The sequence below is a fragment of the Oryctolagus cuniculus genome, chromosome 11 (assembly GCF_051225735.1).
Source record: "Oryctolagus cuniculus isolate XC-2025 breed Fujian yellow rabbit chromosome 11, ASM5122573v1, whole genome shotgun sequence".
Lineage (NCBI taxonomy): Eukaryota > Metazoa > Chordata > Mammalia > Lagomorpha > Leporidae > Oryctolagus > Oryctolagus cuniculus.
In genome coordinates, this window is record NC_142877.1 from 69040187 (window position 1) to 69063954 (window position 23768).

The 23768-nt window shown below is 39.3% G+C and overlaps 1 protein-coding gene across 8 annotated transcripts in view; it reads right to left on the reverse strand.

Annotated features, from left to right (window-relative positions):
* The window catches only part of GRIP1 (glutamate receptor interacting protein 1), a 737425-nt gene that overhangs the window by 411624 nt on the left and 302033 nt on the right, over positions 1 to 23768 (reverse strand). For 3 of the 8 annotated variants that reach the window (XM_051846416.3, XM_051846414.3, XM_051846409.3), the window contains exon 1: positions 21427 to 22008. The exons of 2 other annotated variants lie outside the window; for them this stretch is intronic. In XM_051846416.3, the coding sequence (XP_051702376.3) occupies positions 21427 to 21559 (133 nt within the window). In that variant the 5' untranslated portion in view covers positions 21560 to 22008. Of the gene's footprint in view, positions 1 to 21426; positions 22009 to 23768 lie in introns of those variants that run through there. 3 more of the 8 variants (XM_051846419.3, XM_051846418.3, XM_089308642.1) reach the window with 1 other exon arrangement.

The following is a 23768-nucleotide window of genomic DNA, read 5'->3' on the forward strand; positions in this document are numbered from 1 at the left end:
CTTCCCCTAAAGCTGCTTACTGGTCTTAGCCTTGTTTTTAAAATCTACACAAAACAAATTCTTGGTTTGCATATGGTAGCATTATTGTAGCTCCAAGCTCCCCTCTAATACTTTTCCTGTGAAGTCTCTTCTTGACTCCTGTTCTTTCAGCCTGGCTGTGTGAGTGTTTCATACACAGAGTCATTCTTCTCTGGCAGTGCTGGTTTGCTCATGTCTCCCAGAAGCAAACAGAAAGCTGCCAGTGAGATCTGACCTGCCCAGAGCACAGCAAGACTGTGTTTCCCACATGGGTGGCAGGACTCCAATTACATGAACTGTCACGATTGCTTCCCAGGTGCTGCATTACCAGGCAAGCAGAGTCAGGAGTTGGAGCCAGGATTAAAGTCCTGGCTGCTCTACTTCTGATCCAGCTCCCTGCTGGTGGCCTGGGAAAGCAGTAGAATATGGTCCAGGTGCTTGGGTCCCTGCACCCATATGGGAGACCCAGAGGAAGCTCCTGGCTTCAGATCAGCCCAGTTCTGGTTGTTGCGGCCATTTGGGGAGTGAACCAGTGGGTGAAAGACCTCTCCCCTCTCTGTGTCTCCATCTCTCTGTTTGTAACTCTGACTCTCAAGTAGAAAAATAAATCTTTTTTTTAAAAAAGAAAGTAAATTGGTTTTGACACTATATGTGGGTATTGAGATTATAGCTTTATGATTGGGATAAAGGTTGAGGATGTAAAAAATACTGGAGGTTAAGATCAGAGGGAGAAAATCAAAATCGTTTCTGGAGGATGGAGATGATGGATATGTCATACAAAATTAAGAAATCAGTACTCGCAGATAGAGGACAGAGCACTCAGGGGTTGAACACCTGAGACAGGAAGCTATATGTACTTTGGTGGTGAAACTCCAAGGAATAGTACAAAGTGAAATGTGGCAACCAGCACACAACAGGAGGAAAATGGACAGGAAATTCTCAATGTGAAACCAGTGAAATTGTTGCTTTCTTCTCCCTGTTCCAGGCACAGATATCATTCAATCCTTAACACATCTTCAGACCTCAACTGTGTAGTTTTTTTCCCATGTGCCCAGTGCCTCACAATGGTAGTGCTGACCCCTCAAGGCTTAATGTTGCTGGAATAGTCTCTCCACCAGACACACTGCCAGCAAGTTGCTACAGCTAGCAGGAACAGGCTGAGAGCCTTGGAACACACTGAGTGCTAGGGGTCCTCACAGCACAAAAAGGGGAGCCAGCAATCATCACGTAGAGATGAGCCTCTGAGCAGGGGCTGTGCCAACAAAACCACAGGGTGGAAAACTACACCAAGGTCTTTGGTTGCGCTGTTGACATTCATGCAATCTAATTTTTTATGCTCATTTATTTTCCACTATTTGAAAGATCAACAAAGGGAAAGAGAGAGAGAGAGAGAGAGAGAGAGAGAGAATCTACCACCCTGTGGTTCACTCCCCAAATGCCCACAATAGCCAGGACTGGACAAGAATGAAGTAGGAGCCAGGAACTCCATTCGGATTTCACATGTGGACAGCAGGGATCTAAACATCTGAGCCATCAACTGCTGCCTCCCAGGGTGAGCATCACCAGGAAGCTGGATCTGAAGAGTGGAATCACTGGGTCTTGAACTATGCACTCTTATATGCGATGTGAGAGTTCCAAGCAGCAACTTAACATACAATTTATTTAATCACAAAGCAATCCAGTGATTTCATTTCCTGACAGCCAACCATTCAGGTCTCATCTATTAGATACAAAAATGGGGCTGGGGTGGGGTGGGGGCACCAGAACAGCAGCAAATAAACTGCTTTCAAGCTGTGGCTGCAGCATATTAGCTTTGATTTTATGCAGGAGTAACCTTGGATACCTTGCAGTTGACCCCTAAATGGCCCCAGCTGAGCCCAATTATTATCTATGCACACACACCTGTGTTTTCCGTAAGTCAACACATTAATAAGGCTTTATTTTTCAGATTTATTATCCAGATAGATGAAGTGGATTTAATCCTAAGGATGTGCTCTACTAACAATTAAAGGTTACACAAAAAAGTCTAGGAGACATTTCACTTCCAGTGGAGAAGTATTTCTTGTTGCTTTAAAAAAAATCTAGCATGAACTCTAGTTGAAGAGTCCAGCTTTCTTCTCATTCTGCCTCCAAATGATATGTCACGCTGTAAATTTTTAGTTCACACTACTAGAGGCTGAATGTTTATGTCCCTCCAAAATGCGTTCAAATCATAGCCTGCAAGGTAATGGTATTAATAAGTGAGGCCTTTGGTGGTGGTAAAATCATGAGGGCAGACCCTCATGAGGTTACAGCCCTTATAAAAGAGATCCAAGCTGCACTGCTGCTTCTAGTGTGTGAGGATGCAAAGAGAAGGTGCTGCCTCTGAGGAGCAGGCCTATTTCAGACACCAGATCTGCTGCCACCTTGATCTTAGATTTTCCAAACTTCAGAACTGTGAGAAATAAATTTCTGTTGTTTGTAAAATACACAGTCTATTTGCTATAGTGACTAGAGTGGACTAAGAAAACAAGAAACATTACAAACTGTATGAATTACAACAGATAGAGGCCTAAAAGGGACAGACAGGTGCAGTGGGCCTTAGTGATTTGCATGCCTTCAACCAATATGCCATAGAGTAGTAATACTGCCTCTCAGTTTTCCTTTCTTCTACTTTCAGTTCGTATGATGTTTAAAAAAGATTTATTCATCTTTTAATGTTAAAGGCAGAGAGACAGAGAGAGAAAGAGACATCCTCCATCTGCTGGTTCACTGCCAAAATGGCTGCAAGTCAGGTCTGGGCCAGGTCAAAACCAGGAGCCAGGAACTCATTCCTAGTCTCTCACATGAGCAGGCAGGGCCCAAGTTCATGGGTCATCTTCTGCTGCCTTCCCAGGTGCATTAGCATGAAGCAGGATGAGAAGCAGTACTCTACTGAGACTCACACTGGCACTCCAATATGGGATGCAGGTACTGTTAAGCGGTGGCTTAACCCGCTGCATCTCAATGCCTGTCCTATCAGATCACATGATTTTACATTTCTGGTCTTATCATTTTCCTCCAAGTTTCAGGGTGAGCAGGTGACCCAGAACTGGCTGATGGCGTCATTCCACCCCTCCTCTAGCCCCCACCCCCAGCCACAGGGACATTCAAGTAGCACAAGGAAGGTCAGGAGGATCCATTCCAAACCAGATAGGAGGTGCAATTGTGTGTCAGGAAGAGAACAGGACAGAATTCTGCTGGACACAACATCAAGGTACCTCAATCAAAAAATGAAACCTTTCTTGATAAATACATAAATTACTGGAGTTCATCTGTTGGTGTGGGGATTTTGTTGTTGTTGGTGGTGGTGATTTTTGTTTGTCTGGCTAATGCCAGTCTGAGGTAGGGTTCTGTACGGGCATCTATTCCCTGCAAGTGTCTAGAGAAGCTGGAGCTCAGCCTGTTGGAACCTCTCATTACTTCTTTTGCTTTACTGTAGAACTATGACATTTAATATGAATGTGGTATGGGACAGATGACTCTGGCCTCTCAGCATTCACAGTGTGTACAACCACCTCTGTTTGAGGTGTAGGCTGAGAACTGTCTTCTCTTGGATAGAAGGCAAGAATGATGGGCTGCTACTTCCCAGATTAAGTTACAGAGAGACTGTGCTGGTCGTTTTACATACCCTTTCTTTTTTCTCTCTGCCCACCTGCTCTGAGGGAGGGCAGCAGGCATGTTGAGCTGCCCAATAGAGAGAGCAACGCGGCAACACACACACACACACACACACACACACACACACCTGACTTCTCAAGCTAACAGCAAGGACCTGAGATCTGCCTGCAGCCATGTGAGTGCACTTGGAAGAGAATCTTGCTCCAGTCCAACCTCAGGATGACTGCAGCCTCAGCCTGCATTTGATCACAGACTTCTGAGAAATTGTGAGTCAGAGGACCAAGCTAAATTGCCCCCAAGATTTCTGATCCACAGAAACTATTACATAAGAAATCTTTGTTGTTTTCAGCTGCTAAATTTTGGAAGTAATCTGTCACAGAGAAATACACAATAGAATGGAATTAACTCCAAATGGATTATTAATAAAATATTAATCCTTTTCCTCTTTGTTATATTTCCCAAGACAACTCTCAATGACTTTATTTAAATGGCTTTAAAAATGCAGTTTCAAAATATTCATGTTCACAACATAATTCAATTAAGCTGATTATAGTGTTTGAGTACTAAGAATCTTTATGAGAAAGAATGACACTTGCAATTTCATTCCAGGTTAGACTAAACTATTTTACACATTTACAGTGAGTATATACTGTGTTCTAGGCACAGGATGATAGATGAAGAACTTGGCTCAAAGACTTCAAAGACCATCCACTTAGCAAAGGAGAAAAACCCTTAAGATTCAGAAACAAGTAAATCAGGAGGAGTGCCAATTCTTACTAGTGAGTAAGTGGTAAGACACTGGAGAAGCATTTAACTTTCCAGTGCTTTTGTTTTCTCGTCTATGAAATGAGGAATACCAAAATAACAGCTGATTTACCAACTTAAAAGATTATTAGAAGGACTACAAAGGAAACTGTATGTTAAAGCATTGCAAAATTATAAAATAATATGAAACTACAAACTACAGTTATTGCAGTACTTACTACCAAAACTATAATATATAAACTTTACCAGAGTAATGGATAAGAAAGGCTCATAATTAATTTGCTGCCTACTGTCATGAACATTTTCTCCATTAACTATTTAAACATGTCCTTGAATTTGAAATGTGTGCTCTAAAAGCAGCTATTTTGATCACTCCTTTCAAAACCATACAATCTGAATTACTGCTCCCTAAATGTATATCTTCTCATACTTTCATCTTAATTTATTCTCTGAGAAGATAGTTCCAGTAACTGTTTCCAGAAAAACTAAGTCAAAATTACAAGAACATGTAAAACTCTAATCATTGTGGTAAATTAATAACTTCTGGGGCCGGTACTCTGGCATCATAGGTTAAACTTCCACCTGCAGCACTAGCATCCCAAATATGGGCACTGGTTTGAGTTCTGGCTGTTCCACTTCCAATCCAGCTCCCTGCTGGACCCCTGCCTGGGAAAGTAGTGAAAGATGCTTCAAATGTTTGGGCCCCTGCACCCACATGGGAGACCCAGAAAAACTCCTGGCTCCTGGCTCAGTTCCAGCCATCACAGCCATCTGGGGAGTAAACCAGCAGATGGAAGACTCCTCTCTCTGTGTCTCCCTCTGTCCATTTATGACTCTGCCTCTCAAAAAAAAATAAACCTTTAAAAAATAATTTTTGTAAGTGAAAGTTTCTGTCCTATGAAAAAGAGATAATTTTATTTGATGTTAAATATAAACAGTGTTTAGGCCAGTGCCGTGGCTCACTTGGCTAATCCTCTGCCTGCGGCACCGGCACCCCAGGTTCTAGTCCCGGATGGGGTGCCAGATTCTGTCCCGGTTGCTCCTCTTCCAGTCCAGCTCTCTGCTGTGGCCTGGGAGTGCAGTGGAAGATGGCCCAAGTGCTTGGGCCCTGCACCCGCATGGGAGACCAGGAGGAAGCACCTGACTCCTGGCTTCGGATCGGCGCAACATGCTGGCTGCAGCGCGTCGGCTATAGCGGCCATTTGGGGGGTGAACCAACGGAAAAGGAAGACCTTTCTCTGTCTCTTTCTCTCACTGTCTAACTCTGCCTGTCAAAAAAAAAAAAAAAAATCTAAACAGTGTTTAAAGCTACCATTTAGAATCAATGAAATGTCCTCATTACTTCTACTGCCATCTCCACCAAGATTCCTCTGATGTACTTTGTGATTCATTAGAACAATATTTTGAGGTCACTGAAAAACACTTTATTTTTCATATTTTCAGTATGCCACTGCACTTCAACTCATTATTCTAGTCTAAAAAGCAGATCTGTTAATAAAAATGCATAGGCAAGGATAATTGATTTCATTTTAGGGAAAAGATGTCAACAATAAAGTGCTTTGGACTGAGCAATCAATGATTATTGAATTCTAGACTCCACACTAATATTTCCAGCCATACAGGTCCTTGAGACTCAAGTTCCCACTTCACTTTTAATGAACAGGGTCAAAACCATGAATTGAAATACTATGACTCTACTAGCATACTTTACCTCAGAAAAATTTTAGCCTCAAGGCATCATAAATTTCCAAGTATCATTCCAGTAGACCTAAATATTAATATATACATCAAAGTTGAAGGCAGATGTGTCCCTTGGAATCTACTATTCTAGTTGTCTACAGTTCTGTGTGAAATAAAATTAAACATTTATTAAGCACTAACTGTGGGCTAGCCCAGGTGCAGAGGGAATGGAAAGTTGAAGTAGATAAAGTGTAAGTGGAAAACTTAGAGACCTGTAAGCAGTGAGGAATGAATGTGAGGTTCCTCGTGGTATGGAGTTTAACAGGACAATGCCATTAGCTGAAAGACAGGAGGAAAGTGGAGTGAATATATATTAGGGGTAGGAGATAAAATACTGAGTTCAGTTTAAGAAAAGTTGGAATGTGGGGTAATGGAGCAATGAAAATAATACATCTAGAGCTCATGTGTGACATCAAAACTATTAAGAAAAGAAGTTGCAGCAGAGACTGCCTGGGAAGGGTTTACAGACTGGAAAGACAGAAGAGGTAATACTGACCTCCAGGGAATTCATTAATTAAAGGCAAGGAAGGGCACGAGATGATGATCAGAGAGGAGAAGGAGAACAAGGAAGATGGGCCACAGATGCCAGGTCACGACTCAAACACCAAGATGATGATCAACCACCCATTGCTACAGAAAGATCACCAAAGTTATAAAAGTTGTAAATACCCCAAAACTTTGAATCAAGAAGTTACCAGTGATCTTTGCTAAATCAGGACAGCAGGTGTGGAACCCAGGGTACCACGAGGCATTGTTCAATAATTAAAATGCTAGTTGAGCTATTTTGAGTTTCTAGTAAGAAAACATTCAAGCTGTGGATTTCAAATTTTTTGTAGAAGATACTTGAGAGTTGGTAGGAGGTGGGGAAACTGGAGTCCAGATAGCTGAGAAGTGGCCCATATCTGCCTTGAAAAGTGTGCACAGGGGCCCAAAGAACAGGCTGGGACTTCAGGAAGGAGGTGTGACTTGGGGACGACAGTTTGGAAAGGGAAAGGCTGGAGATAAAGAGACTGATAACCAGTATTGAGATTCCAGCTGAGGCTAGAAGTCATGAATTTCTAGTATGACCAACTACCATGGTTACACAGTTTTTTTTTTTTTTTTACAGTTACTTTATTTATTTTTTAACTTTTATTAAGTAAATATAAATTTCCAAAGTACAGTTTATGGATTACAATGGCTTTCCCCCCCATAACTTGCCTCCCACTCACACCCCTCCCATCTCCTGCTCCCTCTCCCATTCCATTCACATCAAGATTCATTTTCAATTATCTTTATATACATAAGATCAATTTAGTATATAAGTTTGCACCCACACAGAAACACAAAGTGTAAAATTCTGTTTGAGATTTTTTTCTTCTATAAAGCCAGTAGCCTGAAAGCCAGAGTGAAGACACAGGTGGTTTAGGGGAGCACTGGCAGGCACCTGAGGCTAAAATGTTGAGGGAAGACAAATACTTGAGGAACCTGGTAATTTATCAGGGAACTGGATGCCTAATGAAAGTATCAGCAGTCAGCCAGGTACTGACAGGTGAAGACAGCAAAGGGACTGAAGGGCCGGGTGAGTTTAATGTTCAGGTGTGATGGTGAGGAAGAGATGGAAAACCAGATTTTATGGGATTTTTGATGAGTAAAAGGACATAAAAATACAGAAAGAATATGACGAATTTAATAGCTCCCTAATGCTTTATTAATGAGAAAAATTAATTCTGCATTATTAGAAATGATATGTCACAAGGACTTTTATTTACAGAGCTGAAAATTTGCACTTTGCTTGTAACATTGAATAATGAATAATGAAACATAATGAATAATGGAACATGCCATTTCAGGTCATTGCTGAAGCTTCCTATATCTCAACTAAGAGATCCCTGTCTCACTCATGAAGTATTGCAATTCTAATTATTTGGGAAACTTCCAACATTAAGAAGGAAAAATTCAAAAGTAAAAGACAAAAACCTTCTAAATGACAATAGCTAACTGTCTGACATAATTACAACACTCACCAAGTTCCAACTTGATCATGTAAATGCCATGACTTAACATTCAGAGTTTCCTGACCATTGTTGTAAAACTCAGAATAACATTTGCTGAAAAGCTTGTACTTTCCAATAAATTAATTTCACTCTAATTGAGAAATAATCCCCTCATTTAATTTGATATGCAGGTATTTGCTCCATTTGTGTGAGGGAAAGAATATGATTTATATGTGAGTTAGTAATTGAGACTATAAATAAAGAAAACTAGTTCCTATACTATGTTCAATTCTCATGAATTCTAGAATTTAATTGGAACCCTTATGAAAACTCTCATTTATATGTACTTCTACATTTTTGTTCAGATAGATGTATTAGTTTTGCACTATTTAACTTAATTAATAATTTGAGTTTCAGGTATCACACACACAAAATGTGTTTGTATTCAGATGTCCAGGTGAGACAGAGGAGAGTATCCTAGCCTTCCAGTCTCCATTCTATGTTACTTTGTCAGTAATTCCCCCGCACTAGATCTGTTTGCTCACTTTGGTGATAAAAAGTTTTCTTCCAGTCCAAGTATGTTGTGACTTATACACACCGGTTCCTAATTTCAGATTCCAAGGGAAGATAACAACTGGATGTAAAGCAAATTGTCCTATTCAAAGCATGACTCAATTCAAAATAACTGAGTGAACATGATTGAGAAGGAAATTTGTCTTCTTATAAAAACAGTTCATCCTAGCAGAAGGGAGGTATGCTCCTATTCCTACCCCCAGAGAGGTAAAACTAGAGCCATGCTGACTGAGGAGTTTATCTGTCCAGACGCTTGAGGTTGCCTCCATGAAGACGGCCTTCACCATCTGGCCCTGAGAAGGAAGGCACACAGCCTTGTGGGTACTTCAAAATGTTCATGGCAGATGCAATTAAAAGATATGTTTATTTTCATGCAAAACATGAAAAACATACATAGTTTTTCATAATATGAATTTTCTGGGAACTTTTGTAGAAATAAAAACTTGCATTTCAATTCCATTTTATATGAGTTTTTGAAGTACCCTCATAGCAATGCCTAACGAATATTCACTAATAGTTTCTAACTGATCAGATAATTGTGTGACAATGAGAAAATTAATTAAGCTCTTTGGGCCATGGTTTTATCTGGAAAATGATATCTCTGTCTCTCAGTGTTGTGCTAATTAAATGAGATAATGCACACCAAGTGCTCAGCACAGGGTTTGGCAGGCAGAATCTCAGGAGACCAAGCACCAGGAAATTCGTATTAAGTGTGTATTGTAAAGAAGAAAGGAGATCTATTAAATCTTATAAGACATAAATGTCTCTCTTCCTTTTTTTTTTTTCAATTTAGATTCTCTCAATATCTGTTGTATGAGTTGTATTTTCCTATGCCACATGGAGGAATAAAAGGACAGAAAGCAGGATCAGAATTAAGAACAGGGCAAACAAAAGTACTTACAGCCACAGAATATTGTTTTCTAAAGTCCCAAATTATTTAGGAAATGTGACTATAAAATAATGAGACAGTTTTCTCAGGATGGCTTATGTAAGCCAGTCTCCTGCTCAGCTTATCAAGCAGAAAACACTTACTGATGGACCAGGCACTGTTCTAGGTGCTAGACAAAGCAGACTCACTGGAAAGACAAGGATACAGGGCATTAGGAAATGATGGTGTGGGTGGCAATGCTACTCACACACAGGAGCTCCAGATCTAACCCATGGGGGAGCAAACTGCACAGCATGGGGCTGTGAGAAGCAAGAGAAAGGGTTTGGGGAAGATACAATAAAATGACTCAAGTGCAGAGATTCAGATACTCATGTCAGTTCTATTTGTAGCTGACTATAATCCTAAATCAGATATTTTCTCCCATAGAATAAGCCTTAAAAATCATCAGTGATCAGGGCTGGCGCTGTGGCGCAGTGGGTTAATGCCCTGGCCTGAAGCGCCAACATCCCATTTGGGCACTGGTTTGAGACCCGGCTGCTCCACTTCTGATCCAGCTCTCTGCTATGGCCTGGGAAAGCAAGTCCTTGGGCCCATGCATCCACGTGGGAGACCCAGAAGAGGCTCCTGGCTTTGGATCAGCACAGCTCTGGCTGTTGCGGCCAATTGGGGAGTGAGCCATCAGATGGAAGACCGACATCCCTCCATCCATCCCTCTCTCCCTCCGCCTCTCCTCTCTGTGTAACACTGACTCAAATAAATAAATAAATCTTTTTTTAAAAAGATAACACATTTACATCTTTAAAAAAACCAGTGATCAAATTCCTATGTTGTTACGGATAATAATCATACGTGAAATCAGAAGGCTTGATTGGAAGGCTGCAACAGCTCTTAGAAATTTTAAGGTTTCTTTTTGCCTAATCATAATCCCAGTGGTCTTAAAACACAATTTCACAAAAGCTTTGAGATTTTAAAGAATAAAATAGGTGTTTGTTCCTATAAATCATGAAAACTTGATACTGGCATATAAAACCTGAGCCATAAACAATAGATCTCAGGTGCTGGGAATGCCCCAATTCATTGATAACGAAAGGGCACTGTTAGTCCATAAAGAGGAAGCATACAATCAACTGCTGAGCACCTGCACATATTGTCCTAACTTTTGACAGCTGCTTCCTAAAAGTGATCATGAAAACAAACTATTTTCAAAATATTAGTTCACAGTCACATCTTCAAAATACTTAGTTCTTTCACATGCAGAGCACAGTTTACAAGTACAGGTGTCAGAACTGTAGTCACTTCTAAAACTCTCCACCACAGCTATTTGTTAACCTACATCCAATTGATAGAATCAGCAAGGATGCCACTGTTGGCTTCACATTTGATACTGGGTACATTTGACATGTGCCAAGATTTATCTCAAAAATGGGCTTCACAAATCAAATGTTATTTTTCTGCACCTGAAAATTCATGGCCCACATACCACTGCCAGCAGAAGCGCAACATACAAACCTAAGACCAGCTCAGTAGTCATTCCAAGCACCTGCTTTAACAACATGTTGGCTACTGCACCAAAATAGGCGTATATTTAAAAATTTTATTGGCTACACACATCCCGAAAAGCGGTTCAGACAATCATCAGAACACAAAGTTTTTTTTATTGTACACTGGATTTATTTCTAAACATAAAAGATTAACTGTCTGAATCACATTTAACAAACAGAGCTGATCTAGAAAATAACAATATTCCAACAAGTGACATGAAATGTCCTGGTTATCTATTACTGGTAACATAATTTTCTATAGTAATGTAAACAGTCTAATTCTCTCTAAGGCTCAGAGGAAGGCGATTACATCAGTTTAACCAGAAAGACCCTGTACGGCTTTCTTACTCTCTGGAAGCAATTTCTTTGACATAGAATCTTTCCTATAACATGCACAAGCCATTAAGAATCTCTATCACATGGTGAATTTCATATGCTAGCAAAAAAGCATGATATATTTCTGTCCTACAGAAAAGAAAACAAACTATAAAAGATTCATATACTTTCTGATGTGTATGCTCTGATTACGTGGCAAGTACACTTTTAGCTTAAGAATTGTGCTCAGTGGATGCTCTGAATCCATGTACAAAGAAACCTATGACCATTTACTGACACTAATCTAAACACAGAGCAAACCACTTTCTCATTCCCTCAAACATCATCCGCACTTTGTAAGATGCCTTTATGGGACTCGCAAACAGTCTTTTCGAGCAGAATAAAGCCTTCCTCCACTAACTATGCCCCATTTTGCCACATCCATATTTTACCTATTAGTGGAATATTACAAAGGCCTTTATGATCAGACCTGGTTTTAAATCTACACTTTTCTCATTCTCAGTATATCATGTGGATGAAACACATTCTGGATTCTAAGTAACTCATTATATAAATGAACACTGAGAAAATGACCAATTCAGAAGATGTCAGGGGAAGACCTGTTTCAGAATAAATATTCTAACTGCAGAGGGTTCTATGCCCTAGGTTCTATTCAATCTTCATACACTGGCTCTGACTCCGCAGTCAGGGTCAGCTCAACAAGTCCTTTCTCGCAGAAGGATCACCACAGCTGTAACACTCACCCTTCTCACCACCTCTGACACCCTATCTCAAAACCTTGACATGTTTATCCTCACTGAACTCACCACTAGCTTGTCTTTTCTGCTTCCCTGCTAGCTTTCTGCTTAACAGGGCATGGGCCTTCTCTGTCTTCTGCACCTTACGTGTCAAATGAGGCCTTATACTAATAAAACATCACATACAATTTGAGTACCTCCTAGTAAAAATGTTTTGGATAAGCAGTGGTTTTGAATTTGAATTTTCATAATTTTTAGTATTTGAATATACACCATATCTAGGGATGGGACCGTAGTCTAAACATGAATTCATTTATGTTTTATAGAATCCTTTTTATGCATAGCCTGAAAGTTATTTTATGCAATATTTTTAGTGTGCCTGCACTGTGACTGTGACCTGTCACATAAAGTCAACTGTGGAGTTTTCAACTTGTGACACTGTATCAGCACTCAATGTTGGAGCACTCTGGGTTTTGTAGTAGTAATACTCAGGCTGTATTTGCTGAAGTAAATAAACACGGTGCATGATGTCCATAAATTCAACCTCCTACTCTTGACAACAATAGAGATGTAAAAGAGAAAATTCATTGATTGCATAACTCATTTAGCTGCAATTTCATAATATTCTGGGGTCAATTCAAACAAGTTTTAGGATACAGTTGTTTAAAGATCTGGTATATCAATTGAAATTCGACTCGATTTCTATGTATCTTTAGACCTAGTTGCTGATAGATATTTAGTTTAAATCCAGAGACTCAAATAACTGGGTTCCATGGTTGAACGTTTCAGAAAAGCTTTTAGATTCTAAGCTTATATAATAGTTAGTGAGATAGCAGGGTAGAATTTGAGTATTTCAACAACAACCAAAAAAAAAGGCAGGCAATCAATTCTGTCATGTGTTGTAAAATACCACTACTAGGAGTGTCTCCCCTGGCATCAGGGTGAATCAACTGGTGACAGGTGCATGGGGAAGTTCTGTGGTCTGCTCTAAATCAAGATTTTAACTCCCTGAATAGGAAGGAGGGGCAGCAAATGTTATGTGCACAGCAGTTATGCTGCTAAACAAAATGCCTTCTTCTCACAAGCTATCTCCTTCCTCCAGCACTTTGGGCCATGTGCCATCCTGGGAGACACAGCTGTCAGTGATTCTTCTCTCCGGCCTCTTTAGTGCTCTTCACTGGGATGTGCTACCCAATTTAACAAATGAGAAAGTGAAGGAGATTTGTGACCCAAGTGACAAGATCACATAGCTCCTTAATCTCATTAAGAGAATCGTATCTTTCCAGGGTGGGGACTTTCATGTGAAGAAAGTAGTTTCCATTTCTGGCACTTATTTCTATCAGATGAAAATAACCAAATAATGATATTTTCCCAATTTAAAAACTAACAACTCTACTAGAAACTCGCCTATCTGAGTTTCAATCCTTGCTCTGGTCCTTTCTTAAGGTGTGAACTTTCTTATGGGCAGTTCAGGAGATCTCTAGTACTAGAACTAGTGACAGTAACACTGTGAGGATTCTTTTGATCTTCATCTCCATATCATCTTGTGCACACTGACTTTATTCTTGCCCTTTCCAAAAATGTTGTGCCAGGAGGTAGGAGGCCCTGGATTGAATTTGCAAACTCCCGGAGGATCACTCAGATTGAACCAGCTTGGTCTATATGTCCATTACCAGAGCCATCAGCACAGGCTAGGAAATGGGATACTTTCATTATGACAGATTCAATCAATCAGTAGTGACAGAACTGGAGTTATTAACTGGCATATTTTAAATATGAATACTGTGGTTCTCTGTGGGTGGAGAGCAAGGGGATTCAGGACAGACAAACGAATGCCCATGAAATCATGCAAACAAAAAGCTCTGGGGCGTGTTTTTTCATTAAATAAATGGTGACCAATTAGAAATAAAAAAGAAAAGAAACAAACAAGAAAGAAAATTTACCACATGGATGTGGGCCCGATACACAACTTTTCTGGGTTTGTATAGTTAAAACAAAAATAGCCTTGAAGGAATTACTCACCTCCCCATGCCATATGTTACATCTGTGCAAGAATCATGTGAGTAGAGAGGGACAAGAAATCTTACTGCACATTAAATTCAACTGACTCTACATTTATTTGGGGTAAGATATATAGTTTTGAACACACACTTGTTAGACTATCACAGCAACTTCACATATAATTTAGAACTTATTGAAAGGAGGCATAGGTTTATTCAGTATTTTCAGGTCCTTGTCTTGCTTGGGAATGAACATGTTCACACTGGAAGAATTTTTTAAAAGCTGGATATCCATGTAGTTGGGTTACTGAGGAAGGACTTCCTATAGCAGATAGCAGAACTCAAATAGTGGTCTCCAAAATTTTTCCCAATTCTAATATTCTCTTATACTATATACCATTTTGAGTCCTCAAAAAGATATTCATTAACAAAAGTACCTGTATTTACAAACCATGGAGCCAATGAGTAGTGAAACAGAAAGTACTGTTAGCTTTTTGAGTCACTGATAATCATTGTCATTAATATCACAGATAAATAAGACACTCTATTAGTCTGCAATATTAAATTAGGAAGTCTTTGTTTTTGAGTGTTTAGTCTAAGGTAAGATGAAACACTGTTTAATAATCCAAAGTTACCTGTCAGGGAAATTGCCAATTCTAGTTCATATGGACCTTATGTTTCATTGGAAGGGTCATCAGAGAACTAACTCAGGAGAACAGTGAGGAGGAGGTACAGGCAAATCCAATGAGGGAGTCTGGCTGCAAGTCTCAGTTATGCAATGATGAAGTTGGCCTACATAAGGCAGCTAACTTGTCTTTTTTTTTTTTTTTTTTTTTTTTTTTACAGGTAGAATTATAGACAGTGAGAGAGACAGAGAGAAAGGTCTTCCTTCCATTGGTTCACTCCCCAAATGGCTGCTACAGCCAACGCAGCACCGATCCGAAGCCAGGAGCCAGGTGCTTCCTCCTGGTCTCCCATGCGGGTGCAGGGCCCAAGCACTTGGGCCATCCTCCACTGCCTTCCCGGGCCACAGCAGAGAGCTGGACTGGAAGAGAAGCAACCTGGACTAGAACCCGGCGCCCATATGGGATGCTGGTGCCACAGGCAGAGGATTAACCAAGTGAGCCATGGCACTGGCACCTATTTTTTTTTTTTTTTAATCTAAGAAATACTCAGGTGGGACAAAGTAGACTCTAAGGTTCCTTTCAACTTTAATATTCCTTTAAATTATGCTATAGAAAAAACTACTCCTTGAGATAAAACAGTTGGTGATACAAAATACTCAACAAATTCCACATGCTAGCCAATCAATTTTCTTTTCTTTTTTTTTTTTTTTTGACAGGCAGAGTGGACAGTGAGAGAGAGAGAGACAGAGACAAAGGTCTTCCTTTGCCATTGATTCACCCTCCAATGGCCGCCATGGCCGGCACGCTGAGGCCGGCGCACTGCGCTGATCTGATGGCAGGAGCCAGGTACTTCTCCTGGTCTCCCATGGGGTGCAGGGCCCAAGCACCTGGGCCATCCTCCTCTGCACTCCCTGGCCACAGCAGAGAGCTGGCCTGGAAGAGGGGCAACCGGGACAGAATCCGGCACCCCGACCGGGACTAGAACCCGGTGTGCCGGCGCCGCAAGGCGGAGCATTAGCCTAGTGAGCCGTGGCGCTAGCCCGCCAATCAATTTTCAATAAAACAAATTGCACTGTAGATGGAAAGCAATTCTTACAGAAGAAAAATAAGCAATATAATCATAAAACAAGCAAATCTGCCCTATATTATTGAATGATGCTTTTTCTAATTCCTCTGAGATCTTTTGGGTCAAATCAAGCACAGATAAGGCCAGAATCATCCAGGATCTTACATCCCAAACCTGTCAGTTGGATGATCATTGCTGGAACCATAGGACAGAATGGCTTCTCTGCTTGTGAGCTCCAGGGAAGTGAGGCTGGCTTCTGAAATGTGCTTCACTTCCCTTCACCTGCCCTCCCCTCCCCTCTATCTCCCTTTCTCATCCCCTTGATGGCTGATGGAGGCAACAGCCCTTTTTTATGATGTGTTCAGTTCTTGCACATATAACAGCAGGGATCAGACATCTTTGCAAAGTATATGTCACACTTCTCACTCTATCCATTTGGCACACTTAACAAGAGAGAGAATACTAATTAGACGTCAGTTCCCTGAAGCATAAAGGAAATGGTTATATGCATTTACAAAAAAAAAAAAAAAAAAAAAAAAAAACATGTAATTAAGGAACACTTATTTTATTTTATGGTATGAAGTGTTGTTATACTCTAGAATAAAAAAATAAAGCCAATTCAGGGACCCTGTTATGGCACAGCAGGTTAAGTCATCACTTGGGATGCCTGCATCCTGTATCAGAGTGCCACTCCTAGCCCTGGCTCCTCCACTTCTCATCCAGCTCCTGCTATGCATCCTGGGAGGCAGCAGGTGATGGCCCAAGTGCTTGGGCCCCTGCCACCCATGTGGGAGATCAGGATGGAGTTCTGGGCTCCTTGTTTCATCTTGATCCTGGCAGATGTAAGATTCTCATTCTCATTCTCTCAATCTCTCTCTCTATCCTCCCACCCCTCCTTTTGAGTAGATGAAAATGCATTTAAAAAAAGTTAATTCAGATTGTCGTTTTTAAAAATATAGGTAAAGTTACCAGTGAGAAGAAATTTATTGTATCACCGACACCAAAACGTGAAAATTCTCACACTACAAATACCCACCATGGAAATGCCTTTCTCTAAGGACAATGCCCAGCACTTTTCAGTGAAATACAAGGAAGTACAGCATCCCTCTTAAAATGTACTTTGAACTTCTAAGTTACTTTAAAGCTTCCATTGCCTAACTAGTGACTTTAAATGGATATGTTGCTTAATAAAAATAATTTAGGTAAAAATGCTTACAAATATATACATCCCATATCACAATTGTTGCTCAACTTTTATTTGAATAGGCAGTTACAAAACAACAAATGAAATAATTTGTAAATACAAAGGACCTTTCACAATGGCCTAAAAAGGTATTCCTGTCCCCACCCACAGGAGGAAAACTGAAAAAGTCACCAATGGCTGCCCTGGGCAGCTTTCCTCCAGCGGAGGTAGGGGAGTCAGGATGCAAACTGAGAAGAGCAGGTCAAGGAGGAAGCTTGTGTCTAATTCAATACCACCATACATGTGAAAAAGGTGGCAGGGCTACACATGATTGAGGCTTACATACCCTGCTTTGTAAGACATAAACAAATCCCTCCTTTTCCAGTAATTCAACTACATGGCAGGTCAGGTTTTTGTCACAGATGAGAACAGGGCTAAAAGAAAGCTTATTATGAAATGGATAATACTGGCTTTATATCTGGAATATCACTTACTATGGTTAATAGAAATGTACACTTCAAGATGGTCTGGTGCTCTCATTTTTATATGATGGGCTAATTAAAATGCTACCTGCCACAGCCTTCTTTTGTCTTAAAGGTTTACAAGCAAGATTTATTAGAGTCCAAGACCTCCAGCCAGAGTGCCATGGAGGAGAGCTGAAAGAGAAACAAAACCCAAAGGATCTGGTAGCACTTAAAGTACAATTTTGGGGAAGAAAATTTCAATCAATAAGCTGGGGGTAACCCCAACAAAAGATCTAATTTACAATTCTTTATTCTGTCTGGCTTGCTCAGGATTAAAAAAAAAAAAAAAAGCACCACAAGGGCTGGATACCTAATTTGTTTTCACAACAAGCTGGGAGCCCAGAAGGGCGGAGTCACCACTCCCTTGCTATTCTCATAAGAATGGAAGCTCTCAAGTAGTGGGGAGGCAGGCACTTCTGACCTTGCTAAGGATAACTTTGGGGGGAACATTTTCCACCCTCTGCCACAGTCTTTAAAAAGATGTGGCCGCAATACAGCATTTGGAGAAAAACAAAACAAAATCAAATTGAATTTTCAGGTCCTCTTCTAGGTTTTTGTTACATTCAGGTTTATAACAGTGTATAACAGTTTTATCATCAAGGCATGTTAGTCCTAAGGAAAAATACCAAATGAATTATCTATGTGAGAATTTCGAAGAGGAAATGATATTTCCTGGTAGATACATTAAATAAAAGCTGCTGTCTAGGATTTACCAACATATTCAAGAATCCTATAGGTTTATCAAAATTTTCCAAATCTCCTTAATATTCAATGATTATGATTATAAAAGGACAGAAATTCTTCTACTTGCAATTCCTGCCGGAAAAACAATTTCCTCAGGATAATCAGGTGAATTTTGTTGTGGTTTAAATCCCATTTAAAACTCTCAGACAACACCTTTATCTTAATTGCTTTAGAAATTAATTAAAGTTTGGAATAATAAAGCTTCATAACTCAAAAAATTATTAGAAATAAACCCCCTTTTGTCATATTTTATGAAGGTACAGCTAAGAAATACTTAGTTATTTGCCCAAGGCACCTGTCTAGTTTACTTAAACTCTAATTCTAGAAATGAAAGGATAGATGAGTGATGAAAGCAGTTTTTTTAAAAACCAAACATAGCCATCCTAATACATTTACATATGTCAAGTCAATAAATAGTCAAGTGAGATTTTAAAAATCAATCTGTTATCATCATTGCTAAAATTTATTTTGATGAGGTTACAGAAAATTATCCATTTTTAGAATAAGTTATCTTGCATAGCATCTGACCTTACTAACATTTTAATTGAGACTTTTGCATTTAATGAGAATACTGTATTTAAGGGAAAGGCAAGGGTGGTAAAAATATAAATCAGAACCCACAGTAAAAAGAGACATAATTTAGGATAAAGTTAAGCATCAGCATGCACTTGGAGATTACTAAGGGATGGGACATTTGCTAAGGGGCTCTTTCTAGCTCCATCTTTCACTATTATATAGATAAAGTCCTTGTACTGATCTGAACCAATAGAAAAAAAAATGGCAAGTCAGAGAGTTAAGTTTCTTTCAAGAAACAAAGAAAACACTATAGAGAGAAAAATGAGAAAGAGACTTCTGGTTTATCAATGGTACCATTAACCAAGCTGTGAATGCCATCATTAAATTCCACCAAGCTTTGAGCCTTGATATAAACAGTTCTGAGTCATCCAGGCAAAGACACAGGGCATAAACTTTCAGACTGTGCCGAAGACTAATTATAACAGATATACTATACATGAAATTGAATTCAACCAAACTACCCATTTGAGAGATTGGTTTAAGGATCCGATCCGTTTCATTTCTTAATACTTGGCTACATATGCACATATAAGTGGATGTGTTTTCTGCCCAATTCATGGAGGCTCTGAAACAGGGCTAGAAAGATGCACTGAAAGGTCATTAGGTGAAAAGTTTTCTTTAAAAGCCCTGGCTATTTAACATTTGGTGAAATGCCAAACACCAAGTGCCTGAGTCCACTGTGACACAATCTGCTGGTTACAGAGCAGTTTGAGAACATAATAGGCATCTAACTCCAAAAAGTTATATACAGTATCACACAGCGAGAGCTTCTGATAACTCACAGGGAAACAAGTCAATTTCATATGTAAGCCAATGACTTCTGATAATGAACATCTTATCCTTAGCATGACTTTGACAAACCAGATAAGATATGAATCTCTTTGAGTTATTGCACTTGACATAAAAAGATTATTACCTTAGTTATATCATTCTTTGAATGAGTTAGAGAATATTTCTTGAATACCTTTATAAATATTTTTCCTTGAGGCACATTTGACAAATCAGTATTTCTGCTGTTTTAAAATTCTTACAAAAACTAGTAGAATGCAGGCATCTGACAGTCACTGTTTAATTACATTTGTACAAACATATATTACCATACAAACATGGGAAGGGGTGAACTTGACCCAGTATATATTGATTGCTAGGAATCTATACAATGAATACCAACCTAATTAAAAGTTCCTAAGCTTCTTCTCTCCATTTCCAAGTTTTCAGAATTACCATCATGAACGCAAACTGACAGTGTTTCTTAATGTGACACAAATCTTAACTGAACTCTAAAATATATTAGGGATAATAAATTTAGGAAACAAAGACTATCACTACGTTAAGAAAAACTATTCATATCAAAGCACTATAAAAGAGAACATTTCTAAAACTCAGAGATTACCCTTTAAAAGCAACAAAGCCATATTACCCAAGCCAGTATCAAAGAATTATAATATTGCATTATTGTATTATTGTCACCACATGAATTTTCAACCCTTAGCCTTAACCAATCGCAACTGAATTTCTGGCATTTAGAACTGATTCTCTTGGCTTTCAATACCACAGAAGTTGGAATCTAAATCATTTATTAATCAATGGTTAGATGTGGTAAATGGGATGCAGTCACAGTTAGACATTAAAAGGCCAGAAAGAATTAGGATTGAAATACAATTTTATAAAGATTCTTATTCAAAAACATAAAAAATCATTCTTAATTTTTAAAGTATCAATCATACATCTTTGCCACCTTTCCTTTTACCAGGCATATTAATTCAGAGGTATCTGGATGTAGTTGTTTTCTCTTTGTGCCCTTAGGCATTCCTGAGCATTTTAAATCTATTGGAACAACTGAAACCTCACCAGGAACTTAAAGCACTCACAGGTACAAGAAAAATTCTAGTTCTCTACTGTTTATAAGCTAATGATAGGAAGATATTATTTTATTCTACAGGCATTATTGCTTCTAGGTGACAGCAAATAAGAGTTCTTACTATTTTAACAAAATTATAAACACACACAAGAAAAGCATTTGAACTTATATAAAAAGCACTTGAGATTAATCACAGATAACCATCCCGAAGTCTGAATCAGGAGCATTAATCAGGAGCATCAACTTGAACAATTAGTTCTTCCAAATGAGTTAGGCTCCCCTATTCTAAAGGGGAAAAAAAGTTGTTGAAAAATATCCACAACTGGACATATTCCAGATACCTTTTATATTGGCTTGCAAGATACTTTTTTGAAAGGCTCATTAAAATAATAACAGTCAATTGATGATACAGAAAATATTAACCCAGTGTCTAGACCTTGGCTGATTACACTATCTGGATCCTATCTGGTGGCTACTCCTGCAACAAATCCAGCAAAATGTAGCACTTTGGTACTTACAGACAGCTCACAGAGAACACCATCTGGGAAACCTTTTGCATTTAAGACTAAAGCACAACACAGGGGTTATTGTCGGCCCCTGCACGCCAGCAGGAGAGTGGAGGGAGTGCTTACTTCGAAAATGCTCTGAAGCGTAATAATAGACATCCTCATAGCCCTCGTGGTAATCCTCTTCTGGTCGGTACTTTTTCCCCTTTCTTCTCCTAGATCTTCTTATCTGCTTGACAAAACCCAGGAAGCGCTCCATCTCTCCCGGCACAGCCCAGCTCAGGGAGCACCGGCGCGCAGCAATAGCGCAGCTGCTCCGGGAGCCGGTGGAGCATGAAAGACCAATGCCAAAGCTGGGGACCAGGACGCACTACTCTCGCATCTGCCTCTGTGCCACCATCAATGCAGAGATGTCAGCCATCGGAGGGGGGAAAGCCCCCCGGGGTATGGGTTTACCTTAAGGAGATTTCTCATTTAGCTCAAGAAACTCTCAAAACTGCAATTTAACAAAAAAGGGAATGAGGCAAGACAAAGTGAAACGACAAAGAGAGACTAAGAGAAAAAATAATCTGGAAAGAGTTTGACTTCAAACAGCTTCAAAGCAAAACAAAGTTCCAGAGATCGGGCTGAGGGCAAGTGGAGTCCCAGCGCTAGAATTTCCCTACCCAACGTCTCCATCATCAGGGGCGGGAGTGGAGGAGAAGAGAGGGGCGGAGAAAGGCACTGAGTACTTGGACTGAACCAAAGATAGAGACTGAACCTACTTTTTCCTACCTGCTAATCCCGCAGCTAATCCAGGCAGCCCTGATCTCAAAGCACGTGTTAGGAAACTTCCTAGAAAGCTATTGTTTTGCAAGCGGTTCGCTGATTAACCCTGAGTGCTCTCTTGCACACTGTATTAATGAGTGGCAAAGTGGTTTCATCCATACGCACAGCCCCCTTGCTGACAAGTGTGTGCTGTATGTGTTAATTGGAGCAGCAGGGAGAAGGCTCGGCAGCTGCTTTCAAATGACACGTTTACCCACTGGGCATTAATGTATTCCAATCTTTCTTTGATCTAAATATTAAAATGCATTTCACAGAGGAGCTTCTCATAGGCTTAGTAACTGCATACCATAATCAGCAAATAAAGGAAACTGCATAGTTTCAAGGAAAAAAAAAATACAAATAATCTAATTCCGTTTGCACTGAACTCAAATAGAAACCTGGCTGAGTTACTATGCTTTTTTTAAAAAGTATAAAAATAGGCTAAACATCAGATAAAACAGTTATTGGTGAAGCTGACAGAGGAGAGAAGTTGTGAAATACGTTCACAGTCTGTTATTTTAAAAAATGAAGGATGAACAAACTAAAAAAACTTTTCAGGTACAACAATCAGAAACATCAGACTAAAGAAGTAGTAATCATGGATTATCTTTAATTAATTAATCAGCATTAACCATGGATTATCTTTTCCCCTCCATCTTTCTTTCTCATTCATGTCTTTAATTAAGTGGAAATTTTTAGCACCAAGAAAAATTTGATTTGTTTACAAAATAATTAAGCATGTCAGCATATTACCTAATAAACTAATAATATTCTGCAGCTGCATATTCCTTAGTGTATAAAGGTCATTCAATATCCATGTAACATCAAGGACCATTTCAGAGGGAATTGACTGAACTTCACACTTTGTTGTTAGAGTCACAATTTGTCTCTTTTCTAGATTTAGACAGTTCTCGAATTTGAGACAATAATGGCTAATGATGATCTAGGAAGAAATTTACTTAGCGAGGCAAATATTAATTTGCCAAGAACACCTCAGCTTTGAAATACATAAAGTTACCTTTAATAGTTCTATGAATTTTCCCCATTCCTACAGATTTCCCAATTTTTAATGTGTTAGGCATGAGTCTGTGAACAGAAACACTACCTTAATGATGCTGACAAAAAGGTACATAACATTTTATGAACATCCTTAAACAAAAAAATCACTTGTTCTTAGGTTCCAAATCCTTCCTTTATTATTCTCCCTCACCTAAAACAAACTAAGTTCCTAAATCTGTATACAAGGAATACATGAAATTTGTTTACTTTAAATTTAAAAAAATTTTTAAATGGGAAATTAATGAACCAGAAATTTGAAAAACCTGATTGCAGACCTTGAATAGTTCACTAAATAATAATACACACATTTTTTTCGTGTTATCTAACAGTCCTTATAATAAGGTAAGTATCATCATACCTCTACAAATGCGAAAAGAAGATTAAAGATGTTTCCTGTGCTTTGTGGAATCCTGATGCTAACATGGCCTAGGCAGGTAGTATCAGGTACTTTTTCATGCAAATTCAAAGATTATCTTGCCTACCAAAGAACTTCTTACATTCAAGATTAATTCCTTCCCAGATAAGTCTACTCTTAAAATGGAGTTTGAAAACAAACAGCTGCTAACCTTAGTTTCTAGTTGGCCCCAACCTCTGTTCTGGTG